The 14,058-nt window shown below is 42.1% G+C and overlaps 1 protein-coding gene across 2 annotated transcripts in view; it reads right to left on the bottom strand.

Annotated features, from left to right (window-relative positions):
* Positions 1–14,058, bottom strand: part of Ric3 (RIC3 acetylcholine receptor chaperone) — a 57,379-nt gene that overhangs the window by 15,490 nt on the left and 27,831 nt on the right. For both annotated transcript variants that reach the window (XM_036196245.1, XM_036196235.1), the window contains exons 2-4: positions 11,759–11,985; positions 10,734–10,806; positions 7,325–7,418 (exon numbers count right to left, since the gene is read on the bottom strand). In XM_036196245.1, coding sequence (XP_036052138.1) covers positions 7,325–7,418; positions 10,734–10,806; positions 11,759–11,985 — 394 coding nt within the window. The remainder of the gene's footprint in view (positions 1–7,324; positions 7,419–10,733; positions 10,807–11,758; positions 11,986–14,058) is intronic.

Here is a 14,058-nt window from a genome sequence, read left to right on the forward strand (position 1 = left end):
CAGGATACACATTTTCACATCTTCCGGATTTACTGCAATGAACATTTTTATGGAATTCCTACTGTCTCAGCCTGCCTTGAATTCCCAAAGGGTAGTTAGACATGTTCACAACATGGCCATGTGTCCATCTGGCTGCTTCTCATTTCCTCACCATTTATTTTCTTCTACCTCTCTGAAATGTGGTCTCCACTCTACCATTTATCAAAACTTACACAAATCAACAGTGACTGTTTTACTCCTGAGTCTAGGGGTCTTTGTCTTCAGTTTGCTCTTTTTGATTCTTCTGCCTGGAGAGCATCCTTTGGACACCTCCTCCTTTTTAGCCAGGAACACACCTTCACGCTCCCACTTCTCTAACCATTTCTTTTAGTTCTGACTGTGGCCCTCTCTCTCCATTTACTAGGCCTGGCCATCATGAAGGTGCACTCTCAGGACCACCATGTCTCCATTCTTACAGTCACACTCCAGGAAGGCTGACCCAGTATCACAGATTAAACCTAAAGAGAAGATGTCCTTATTTAGTCTTTACTTTTTACCCAGATATCCATGTTGCCCAATTATTTCCTCAGCATCTCTACTTGGGGCCTATCATCACATTAAATTTCAAATTAACCTTAGATTCAGTCCTTCAAAACCAGGGCCCACATGAAGAATCACAAGAAGCTACATGAACAAGCAGAACAGGATGATAGGTTGTCTATGGCAAATTCCAAAATGCTACAAAAATATAAGGCCACAGGTGGTAAATAATGTCACCTGACTTTTTCTTTCTTTTTTTTTTTTTTCTGGAGCTGAGGACCGAACCCAGGGCCTTGTGCTTGCTAGACAAGTGCTCTACCACTGAGCTAAATCCCCAACCCTGTCACCTGACTTTTAACTAAAAGAATCAAGTCCAAATCCAAGAGTTAAACACAGAGAGAACAAAACAGAAAGGAAAGACCAAGACTAACAGAAGAACATGATGGCCTCAAAGATTTGGTGATCTCATCCTTCACCGTGACCTTGATCTTAGCTCCAATAACACATAATCCTGTTGCTATCATATATTATACGTGGGTATTGTGACAGCATCTCAACCACATTCAAAGTTCAGTCCATGTTTCACTCTCAGAATCCTTATCTTCTTTCTCTTCTTTTGTGTTTTATCTTAGTTGATGCCAGAATCTCCCAGGAAGAACTATAAATCTTCGGGCATCTTTGTCTCTTTCTTTTCCTTCCACATTCTATCTACTTAATTTCCTTTGAGGGCACAGCCTCTCTTATGCTCATATTAGAGGTTAGGGTAAAGACACTCATCCCTTTACCTTCCTTTGTGGGTGGTCAAGTGGCAGTCTTCCTACCCATCTTCCTCTCTGTTGTGATTGGTTCATTGAGAGTTGTGTGACCTAGGTTGGACCAACTGTACTTGTTCACCAGTTGGAGCTTGAGCAAGTAAAGCCTGAAGTGGACATCTCTGATTCTAATTCATCCTGGAGCAGCCCCTTCACTCCTGCTCCCTAAATCCTCAGAGCTACTCAGAGCTACTGTGATTGCCCCTCTTCCTAAAAGCTGGAGGTTTGAAACTCTGATATTGTGAAATACCCCATATTCTTCTAAGTTCTGTACTCTTCCCCCCAAATTTCTGCTAATTAGCACTGGATTACGTCCAATGGCCAGAAATTCCCATAATCTGTGTCCCTCTCTTCTATTTTCACTGGCCTATCACTTTGTTTTTGTTCATTGGTTTTGTTTTTAACAGGATTTGTCTATATAGCCTGGTTGTTCTAGAACTATCTAAGTAGCAAGAGTTGGCTGGGACCCTGTAGTGTAGTGGGTAGCCATTCCAGCTTTGATCTGGAAGTTCCAACCCCCACTGAGGCTTCGGTAACTGTCATGCCTACAAGGCAGGGCCAAGAGAGGACCCTAAAGACCTGAGATCCAGATGTGCCAGCTCTCTTGGTTCCTGGACCCTAAAGGCTGGAGGTAGACCAAGCAAAGTTCTCCAGAGAACACCTCTGGACTGTGCCACACCTTTCCCAGACCCTGTTACCTATCCCTTCACTTGTAAGTTGCCCCACAAAATAAACCTCCCCTTTAACTACGTGGCGTGGCCTTAATAATTTCACCAATATCTGGCACCCAAAAAGCTGGAATGGCTACCCAATACACTGTAGTCTTCCTACTGCCACCCCAAGTGCCCACCATGGCAGCACTACCTACTGCCTTTTGATCAAACGTTCTCATTAGGCTTCTAGCATATGTCTGCCCTATTGTCAACATAGGAAAACATGACATTTCTTCTGAAAACCTTCACAAAAACAATTAATACCAAATGCAGCCTATCATTCAGGCACACTCCTAGTTGTCTAGTTTTCTCCCATTACCCACTTCTCTATCCATTTATCCTACCCTTAGTGCAGCCACCTACTCCAGCTCCTAACTGCTCACTATCCCAGACACTTACTTGCCTCCTCTCACTGGCCATTACTATCTCCTGAAACATCCTTTTTCTGAATTCTGCCAGAGGAAACCCTTCTATCTTATAAAGCTTACTCAAGCTCTCCCCTTTCCATCAGACCCCACTCACCTCCACAAAGACAAACAGGTTCTAATCCCTGGAATCCATAAAATTCCCTGTAAAAGGATTGTGGTTGTAAGGGGCACCTGAGGTTTCTAATCAGCTGACATTACAATGGGAGGTTATCCTGGGTTATCTGAAAATGCACCATGTTGTTAAGAGGGTCCTTAGAAGTAGGAAAGGGGGGTAGTAGAGGTCAAAGTGATATAATTTGAATAGGTCTCAACCCAATATTGATGTCCTTGAAGATAAAGAAAGGGGTCATAAGCCAAGGAGTGGCAACTTCTAGAAGCTGAAAACTTTAAGGTAACAGATTGTGGCACAGGACCTTGCAAAAGAAAACCTGCTGATACCAATGATTCTTACTCAATAAAGGGATGCTAACAGAACTCAAGCATAATAAGTCGACAATATTTAAGCCAGTAGATTGGAGTTTACTTGCTGCAGCAGCACACTTTACTCTCTCAGATACACTTACTTCTAGAGAAACTACTAACTGCCATTAACAACCATACAGGCCTGCACAGAACAAATGAAACAAGGTTCCGCAGAAGACGCTACTGTTGCCGGAGACCCTGCTTTAAAATAGTCATTATTGCAGAGTATGCAGACATCATCAGGGTTCCAACAGTGACAATTCTGTTCTCCCAAAGGTTACAGGACATCAGGGAAGACAAGCTTAGATGGCAGTAAGCTATAGAGAGCACCCAAGAAGCCCAGGAGATGTGAACACAAAGCACCACCCTGCCAGCCTCTGTGGTTTCAGGTAAGGACTCTCAGAGGAAATTATGTCCTTGTTGAGAGCTTTGACAATCTAGAGTCAAAATGAGTATGCAGTGGGAGTGGGAGGTCAGTGCCTGAGCAAAGGAAAATGTATTCCCAAGGTCCTAGATGCAAAGGATGTTTTAGGGAAAAAGGTAGTTACATGGGTTGGGAGGGTGTAAAGAGAGCATGTAAGGAGGTTTGCAAGGCCAGGCCACTCAGGCCTAGGCTCTTTATCAACCAGTGCTTCCACAGACACACCATGTTTCAAGCAGGTAAGTTATTTCTGACCAGACATACTATTCCTGGAGGGAAACCTTGCTAATTCTAAAGGCAGAAATAAGAACATCTCACCTTGGTTCCTTAACCTGTGTCTCTGAGTTTGATACTGTGTTTAATTAATCAGATATAACACAGAGGCCATTGCATGTGTACAGTTCTATACCACTGAGGTGAAAGGTGGCTGACAAATTTACAAGTTACATCAAGAACCATTTCCACATTTCTATTCATACACAGACATATGTAAGGTACAGTTTCAAGATTGACTATTTCTCAGTTTCAGGCCAACATATTGCAGTCAGGAGCATGTAGTATATGAATACTATACAAAAGAATAGAGCCTATAAGTAAGCATGTGCTCCTTGTCTTAAATCCTCTCCTTGCCCCACAGAAGTCAAGATATGATTAAAACAATAAACTAATAGAAAACATTGGAGCATCCACAGATCTTCTGATAATCATGAAAATTAGACCTGCAGAAGAAAAACGCCACCGAGTCAGGCACAGAAGGAAACCTGGTACCCATCTCACCCTGCACAAGAACCTATTCAAATAGATCAAAACCCTTATGGAGAGGGTGAAAATAAAAGAGAGTCCATAACAAAGTCTGTAAGGTCTGCCCACCCAGGACTAGGTAGATCATGCTAAGTTCTGCAACTTTTAGCTTGCTGGAGGATAGCAGTGAAACACTTCAGGATCTAGGCACAAGATTTTTGTTTCAAAGATCCAAATAGCATAGGAAACTCCCTAAGAACTGATGAATAGGAACATGTGAAATTAAAAAACTTCTGCACAGCAAAGGAAACAATGAGTGAAGAGTGAAGAGATGCCTACAGAAAATGGTAAAGGATCTATATATACTGACTGATATATACACATCAGACAGTGGACTAATATCAAGAATATATAAAGAGCAGAAAATTAAACAACAAAATCTAATCATCCAATCAATAAATAGGCTACTGAACTGAATATACTGTTCTCAAAAAAAAAAAAAAAAAAAAAAGAAACTCACATGCCAATAAGTGCTTTTAAAAGTGCTTATCATGCTTAGCTATCAGGGAATGTGCTTTCATGGAAGTAGAGTTGCCTTCCAGCCCCTGAGAAGTATTACAGGTAACACTTTACATATTTGCTGCTTTGCAGGCTGGATCGATATGTTCTCAAGTGGTCCACACCTCAGCATCTTGTAAAGAATAAGACGTTACAGAAGCAAAAACCTGGGTCCCCATGAACAAAGAGGTGGCACAACTCTAGCTGCAGTGCAGGGACAACTTCCCCTGGCTCTGCACATAAAGCACAAAGAAGACAGAAGGTGTAGTAGGAGGTACAGTACTGAATTCCTGCCAGGCCAAGAGAGAGATGGTACACACTGGACAAGTGATGGATCATTTAATTTGAGTCTGAGTAATGGTGGGTAATGATGACTATCTTCATGTGGTTTCTTAACCCTGGGGTTGCATCTCCCAAGTAAGGGGCTCTAACCATAGATACTCATCTATGGAGTTCATGACCCTTAGGTTTGCTTGGGACAGTCAACAGCCCAGACCAAGATACGGATATTTATCTGAAGCAGAAGGGTCTATAAAAGTCAGGGTAGTTCTCCACACAGACAGGAAAGCCACAAAAGTATATATAGTTACACATATATTTGTACATTAGATAATGTCTATAAAAGCAGTTAGCTCAGAACAGTCTTTAGTAAGTCTAGTCAACCTTTATATACTCACACAGATATAGTAATGTATATATGTGACTTTACAAAACATTTTAAGTTGTAAGTCTAGTTTCTGAACTGCGAAAAGATCAAAGTTCCTGACATAGATAGTCAATGTTCCAGTGTTTATCCTCATTTTAACAGCATAGGAGATATTATAAGGAAATGCCAGGCCACAAAGCAGCAGTTTGAGGATGCCTACTCTTCTTTTTTGTTGTTGTTGTTTTTTGGTTTGTTTGTTTCTGTTTGTTTGTTTGTTTTGTTTTGTTTTGTTTTGTTTTGTTTTGTTTTGTTTTTGAGACAGGGTTTCTTTGCATAGTCCTGGCTTTCCTGGAACTTGCTTTATAGACCAGGCTAGCCTCAAACTCAGAGTTCCGCCTTCCTCTGCCTCCCAAGTGCTGGGATTAAAAGCATGTGGCACCACTGGCCAGCTGCCTACTCTTCTGATATGCAACCAAATGAGCAAACTAGATGTCACTGAGCAAAGGAGGAGACATAGAGCACAATACTTGAAAGATGCAAACAGAAGAGGCCAAGGCCTGTTCCTTACATCAAAGACTCCACAGTTGCACATGAATGTTCAATATTCTGCACAAGACTGTTATGGCTTGAAGTTCTCCCTCCTCCCCTGTTAGAAGGCTCAGCTGAGACTGACTCTGTCTTGGTACATAATATCACATTCTGGCTTCTCCTTTCTGGCTTTTTTTTTTTAATTTTTTTTTTTTTTTTTTGTTATTCGAGACAGGGTTTCTCTGTGTAGTTTTGGTACCTATCATGGATCTTGCTCCATACACCAGGCTTGCCTTAGACTCACAGAAATCCTCCTGGCTCTGCCTCCCAAGTGCTGGGATTAAAGGCATATGCCACCCCACCCTGCTCCTGGCTTTTCTTTTCTTTTCTTTTCTTTTTTTTTGTCTCTGTTTTTTTAGTTGTTCCCATTTTCATAAACCTCCTACACCTACCTTTTCAGATCCTTGGCAGTGTGGCAGAACAGAAGTGTTCCTTCCTAAGGATTATTTTGGCCCTTGACACCGACTTTGCATGTCTAATTCTGCACTAGGAGTGAATCAACACAAAACAAATGCCTAATGTGGTGACAGCTGCTATTTTTCCTTAAGATTTTATTTTTTATTTTTTGTGTATGAGTGTTTGCCTGAATATATGTCTGTAGTGCCCAGGGAGGCAAAAAGAGAACAATGGACCTCCCTCCCCTGGAACTAGAGACAATTGTAGGCTGTCATGTGAATGCTGGGAACTGAAGCCAGGACCTCTGGAAGAGCAGCCAGTGCTCTTAACCTCTGAGCCATCTCTCCAGCCCCTTGTTGCTGTTGTTGTTTTAATTTGGTCTCAGAAAAAAAATTCAATAACCAGGTTTTACTTAAAAGTTTACATTAGACAACTAGGGAAAAATCCTTCTTAAAACTAGGTTATTTGACCCTGCAAGATATACAGATTTCACAAACTCTCACAAGAATTTGTACCACATTTAATGCTTGAAAACAGGTTTCTCAATATTTCTCAAAATATGAAAATGGAAATGTGTCAATTGAGAAAGAATACATATATTACACCTAAGCTGACATTTATATAAGACAAAACATGTAGTCTGTATATCAAAAGCAAAAAGTGTTGCTACACTAAACATGGAAAACTTACCTCAAGCCTGGCATGGTGGCACATGCCTTTAATTCTAGTACTGGGGAGGCAGAGGTAGAAAGATCTCTGAGTTCAAAGCCAGCCTGGTCTACAGAGTGAGTTCTAGGACAGCCAGGACTACACAGAGAAACCCTGTCTCAAAAACCAACAAAATCAAACAAACAAACAAAAAGAGAACCTTGACCTGAGGAGCCATCACACTGTCTCATTTCTTCCACTCAGGAGGCAGGTAGTGGATCTCTGTGAATTCCAGGCCAACCTAGTCTACAGAGCTAGTCCTAGGACAATCAAGGCTACACAAAGAAATCCTGTCTCAAAAGTAAACAAACAAACAAAAAAAGAAAACTTACCTCTCACCATTAGGTCCCACTCTATTGATTAATTTTTCCATGGCTTCTTCTGTCTCTTTTAGTTTTTCTTGCAGTTGAATAAGCTCAAAGTTGGCTGAAAGACAAGCATCAGTCTAAGAACCATCACATGCATTTCCCTAAACCCTTCCAAGAAAGGTCTAGCCAAAAAGATCTGTAATAATCCAGGCTTCTTCAGAGACTCAAGAGAATAGACATGAGCTTCTCTAATACAATCAGCACAGAAAAGGCTTGGTGGTCTGGCCACCAGGATCAACAAAATACATACTCACTTAGGGAATGATAAATAAATCACTCCCTCTTCCACGCAGTAATCCAGCAGAGTGCACTAAAGAAAACATCCAACACTGAAAACACACCATGCAAAGTCACCCCAGAGTAGATGCAGAAGGTAGGCAGATGACGGTGTGATCCAAACAGTGCTTTTGGGTAAGGCACCAAGCCTGGACAGTACTAAAAAAAAAAGGATCAGGACTCTGAGGTGAGCCATTTGCCTCTACTTATGGTCTGGAAATCCTGAACTATGGTTGAGAGCTCCATGCCTGAAGTTTTCTAACCCTAGTTGTCTAGGATAAAGAATAGATCATGCTAGGGTGTCCCTAGACACAGTTTTCTCAGACAGGGTCAGTAGAATGGACACACACACACACACACACACAGACACAGAGAGAGAGAGAGAGAGAGAGAGAGAGAGAGAGAGAGAGAGAGAGAGAGAGAGAGAGAGAGGGAGGGAGGGAGAGGGAGAGAGAGAGAGAGAGAGAGAGAGAGAGACAGAGAAAGAAACAGAGATGGGGGAGGGAGGGAGAGAGAGAGACTAAATACTCAAAACATGAAGTAAACTTTCAGGCAGTAGGAAAATTAAATGCTGCTCAGTATAAATGACCTAAATTTCTATTTCATACCTCTACGTAGCCCTGGCTGTCCTGGAACTCACTCTGTAAACCAAGCTGGCTTCTAACTCAGAGATGTGCTTGCCTCTGCCTCCTGAGTGCTGGGATTAAAGGTGTGCACCACTACTGCCTGGCTCTAAAAGGCCTCTGAAGGCAGTTAATACCTGTAAAGTGGGTGCAAACTGCACTGTGTGGTGCTGAGGTTATTGTTATTTTTGCATGATTCCTAATTAAAGGATAAAGCTGGCTCACTGCTATTGCCATTGCTATAAAAAGCAGTCTTAGTAGTCCATTTTACCATTTGATGTACTTCTTTCTATCGCTGACAAGAGACAGTCTTAACAATCTGTTTTTTATTTTATTTATTATTAGAGTGTGCTTTTTGGTTTGTTTTTATTTATTTTTGTGGTTTTGTGTGTGTGTGTGTGTGTTGTTGGAGCCCATTTACATTTCCTCGTGGCTTTACCCAGCATGTCTGCATAAAGAGGATGATTGCACCACAGGCCTCAGTACTATCTCAGTGTCTGGAAGGGTCTGCACTTGGTGTGCTGGGGGAAGGTCTTTTGTTCCACCCCTTGGCATTCCTTTAAAAGCCCTTTGGCAGAGACAGTGAGGGCCCGACGGATTAGGATCCAGGCCTTCTCAAGGTTATCTTGTGTTTTCTGTTTCTCTCCCCTCTGTACTTCTATCTAATATTTCCTGATGCTCCTGCTCAAGAGTACCCTGGGGAAAAGTGGGGGTGGGATGGCCCCCACAGTGTGTGAGTGAGTGAGTGAGTGAGTGAGTGAGTGAGTGTGTGTGTGTGTGTGTGTGTGTGTGTGTGTATGTGTGTGTAGGTCAGAAGAAAACTTGCAAGAGTTAGTTCTGGGCCTCCACTCTATTGAGGCAGGGCAGGGTATGTCTTATTTCTGGTGTACTTCATACTCTAGCCTAGCTAGCCTGCGAGCTTCTGGACGATTCTTCTGTCTCTGCCTCCATGTCAGCAAAGGAATGCATCACAGAAGCATATCACAACATCTTGCCTTTCTACATGGGTTCCGGAGATCAAACTCCGCAGCTCTTCTACCCACTGAATCCTCTCATCAGTTCAAGACTTCTCACTGTCTACAGTTTCTTTTAATTCTTTTAATTTATATATATATATATATAAAAATACCATTATTATCTCATGATGAGATATAGCAGCTTTCCCTGGATTCTTGACTGTTTTAGGATTGCCAAAAAGGATGTGGAATGTGATTGAGGATTTAACACAATAGTGAATCCAGAAATAATTCCAAAAGGAGATACAGCCTAGGGCAGATGCTTCTGTGGCTCATCCTCACTTCATTCTACTGATGCCTTTCTTTTAAAAACTTCTGATGAGCTAGGTGGTGGTGGCACACGCCTTTAATCCCAGCACTCAGAAAGCACAGGCAAGCAGATCTTTGTGAGTTCGAGGCCAGCCTGGTCTACAAAGAGAGATCCAGGAAAGGCACAAAGCTACATAGAGAAACCAAAAACTTTTGATGAGAAAAATGTCCTTTAATTTGAAAATCTTAAAAATAAATTGAAAAGCAAACAAGAAAACCTTTGATGGTTGAGGTGGAACAGACCTTTAACCCTAACACTCAGGAGGCAGAGGCAGGCAGTCCTCTGGTAAGTGTGGGCCCTACAGCTTCTGCCCATGAACACCATCGAGCCCTCAACAAGCTCAAGAGTTCATGCTTGCCTAAGTTTTACTCAAGACATCCAGACATGATTCCATAATGCCTTTGATAAGTCCTTTCTTTCTAGGTAATGCCTCCTCACAAGTTATTTTTCCCTCTGTGTGACGTATATGTGTGAGTTCAGTGTGTAGGTGCCATACAAGATGGCTGACACACAGTGTCCTCCTCCTCTGTCACTTTCTCCCTTATTCCCTTGGAACAGGATCTCACAATGAAGCAGAGGCTCATTGTGCTGACTGGCTGGTTGGCTGGCTGGCTCCCCAGTGCTGCAGTTACAGGTGTGCACAGCCATGCCTGGCTTTTTACCTAAGTGCTGGAAATTCCACCTCAGGTCTTCAGGCTTGTGTAGCAAGTGCTTTACCTTACAGATTCTATTTCCTGGCATCATTCTAATCTACAAATTCTTAGAGAAAAGGACTATGCTATATGCATATCATTACCCCTGACAGCACAGCATACTCTGTTGGGAACTGTTTGACAGAACATTTTAAGACTTCAAGGGGTCAAGAGCTAATAATAGACTGTGTCACTGATGCAAGTTCTCCCTCAGTTTTCCTCTGCTACAAATATTTTGAAGTCTGTAAGTGAAAAGTAAATAAGCCAAATGTTGACCGTTAATTTGCTAACATGTACCAAAGAACTAGCAGCCTTGTATTTTTTGCAGCATTAGCCCTTAAGGCCCAATATCCATACACTTTTGAGAAATGCTTTTGGGACATAGCCACAGACTGTCCCCCTGGCTGTTTTCCACTCCAACTCAGTAAAACTGAGTACATGGTAAGGAGCACTTACTAATCTTCCTGTGGGTGTTCCCAGGTGGGGCAGTGGAGCAGTTCCGATCCTCTGCAGTTTTTCCCTTTGAAAGCTGAGGATGAAGGAGGTACAGGACATCAACAGCAGCTCAGAACCTCAAAGTCACGGAACACCGCATGTTAAATGAAAAAACCAAAAAGCTGGGAGACAAAAATTAAGTCAGAAATCAAACCAAGTATCAACATTAGAGAAACGTCCTTTTAAAAGCCACCGAAAGAGTCAAGAAGGTAAAACTGATCAAAGCACAAAGGAAATAAAATCTCCTTATAATTGTCTGCTCTACCCATGCTCATCCAAGTGACAGGTGATGTGTTGAACCCCAGAGACATTCTCATGTTCAACTCAGGCTGCCTGCAGAATTCCTGGGTGAGAAGAAACTAAAATCTCCTCACTTAACACTAAGCATGAGTGTAAGGTGAAGGTTCTACACCTCTTCACAGAGAACAAGTCTGTAGCCTACAAAAACCTGCCTGGAGGTGGCACTAATAGGAGGTCTACCTTAAAAGACCCTGCAAGACACCCCAGAACCAGGAATGTTGGGCTTAGTGTCTAGATATGACAGTTTGTCTTGGGAGAATCACAGAGATGACACTAGACACAGTATATTATACCCTGGAAGCATTAAATATGGCCTCTCAGTGGTTCCTTGGAAACCCTGGTTTTCATCCCATGAACAAGCCTCTTCTTAGAGCATCTTTATGGTCTATCAGCTTACAAAGATGCCTTGTCTTTTGTCCTTTTCCTTTGAATTAGTGCTGATTGGATTATGAACTAAAAGATCCAGATTTAAACCCTGGCCTTACATTTTAGTTGTAAATCTAGACTAAGATTTCTTAACTGTAAAACTGAGATATAGCGATCTTAACTAGTTCAAAGAGATGAGTTTTTAAAGAGATGATGGATTTGAAAGAGCTGTGTGACCTTTACAGGGTTTTATCGGAGATGATTTTTATTACAACAACATTAGATTTTCACTGACATATGTCTAAGAGAATTCTACTTACCTTAAACAGAATGTACAGTATGTACAAAAAAATTCCAAAGCCATAGATTGGAATGATCTGGCCCATCAGTCCTCTTCCACTACCCCCTCCTCCAGCACCTCCACCTGCTCCTTTGGCCTTTGCAAAGGCCTCTGCAAGGTGGGACCTCTGGAAACGAGCCCCAGGCATCTGACCATCTGAGGGTGCTGAGTGGTGATGCATCATAGGTGGAAATCGGCCCAGTTTTCCTGAAAAAAAATTACTCAGCTTTATCTCTATCTCTCTCCCTCTCTCTCTCTCTCTCTCTCTCTCTCTCTCTCTCTCTCTCTCTCTCTCTCTCTCTCTCTCTCTCCATATATCTGAGACAAGGTTTCTCTGTGTAGCTTTGGAGCCTGTCCTGGAACTCGCTCTGTAGACCAGGCTGGCCTTGAACTCACAGAGATCCACCTGCCTCTGCCTCCCAAGTGCTGTGATTAAAGGCATGTGCCACCGCCGCCGCCGCCACCACCACCACCAGCTTTATCTCTTTTATTTTAAATATAAGTATTGCAAAAACACCTTATGCATTGAAGTTCAAATAATAGAAGCAACTCAAACATGTTTAAGGAAAAAACAGGAATTTGTAGAAAGATAGAAGTATCAAACAGATACAAACATGTTGTGGTAATTTCTACCTGTTCACTAAACCCATTTCCTCTTCCTTCTGGGTCCATAGTTAAACTACATTTCCCAGCTTCCTGTAGAATTAAATGTGGCAGAGTTCCAGCCAAAGGAACTTGGCCTATAAAGCTTCCCATAGGTTCAACTACTGATCATTTCCTTCTGTAGGATGAATACTAATGTCCAGGGAGACCTTGAAAGTCATACAGTGCTGTGGGATGGTCTGTATGTCAAATGTGTTGTTCTGGTTGGTTAAAATAAATAAAGTGCTGATTGGCCAGTAGCCAGGCAGGAAGGATAGGGTAGGCGGGACAAGGAGAAGAGAATTCTGGGAAGTGAAGGCTGGAGTGGGGAGACACCACCAGCCGCCGCCATGACAAGAAAGATGTAAGGTACTGATAAGCCACAAGCCATGTGGCAAAGTATAGATTAATAGAAATAGGCTAAATATAAGAGTAAGAGCTAGACAATGATAGGCCTGAGCTAATGGCCAAGCAGTTTAAATAATATAAATGTCTGTGTGTTTATTTTATAAGTGGGCTACTGGACTGCTGGGGCTTAGTGGGACCTGGAGAGAAGCTCTCCAACTACAAAATGTTGCAAATGAAAGAGCCTCCATCAACCTTGGTTCCTAGGTAACTGTGGCACAGGCCTCTACTGCTGCCACCCAGCTAACTTAGAGCCATCTGGTCCTGTTTGTATAAGTGAGAAGTGAGCTTTCATTGTGTGAGGACCATTATATACTTTGGAGTCTATCTGTTACAGTGGTTAGCCACCCCTATCTAATACGAAAGGAAATGTAATGTAGCCTCAGGAGAGCACAGAACCAGAAACTGGAAAGCCATCAGGATCCAGGCCGGCTACTTTCACATTCCAGCTCAAAGCCTCTCCTCTCTATGGGACCATAGCCTTTCCCCTTTATTTCTTTGCTCACAACTTCAATCTCTTTCCTCAGATAGCTCCTCTAGTTTCTTTGTGCCCACAGTAGAAGACAGTCTCTCCAGCCTCTCAATTTGCAACTCCTTCAAGAAACTAGCTAAGACTGGCCCTAATTCCCAATTCCTTGGAGGAAGACTGAGTACAGAGCTTTGGGAGGCAAGCATCTTTTTGAACCAGCTATAACTGAGCAGACAGGATTCATACAGTAGAAACAGGCTCAAAGGCCCAATCCTGGAAGAGCTTAGAGAAGGGGAGCATTGTCATCCATTTTCTTGAATTTTTAAAACTCCATTAAGAGTGGCCAAAAGTTAACACCACAAGCCCAATTGGAACAAGAGGAAGCAATAAGTCTTCAAAAAAAAAAAAAAAAAACACAAGTAAAAGTGTTTGAAAAACAAGTGTTGGGGTAACACTCTAAAGCACAGAACACCAAAATCAGAAGAACCTTAAAGAAACTCTAAAAATACAAATTTGCTATATAGGACTCTAACAAAATTCAGGATTTCCATCCAATACAGAAGACCATGAACAGAATCAGGAGGAATGAAATCCAGGAAAAAGCTCTAAAATTTGAAACTGAAAAGGGACTAGATATCTATACTATAGAGGAAGAGTCTACCACCCAATGACATCACAGGAATTCACAGCAAAGGGTCTAAAGATATGAGGAAGGAACTTACAGAAAGAGAAACCTAATGGCTGCCAACTCATAAATGATGAAA

This window comes from Onychomys torridus, chromosome 1, assembly GCF_903995425.1.
Source record: "Onychomys torridus chromosome 1, mOncTor1.1, whole genome shotgun sequence".
NCBI lineage: Eukaryota > Metazoa > Chordata > Mammalia > Rodentia > Cricetidae > Onychomys > Onychomys torridus.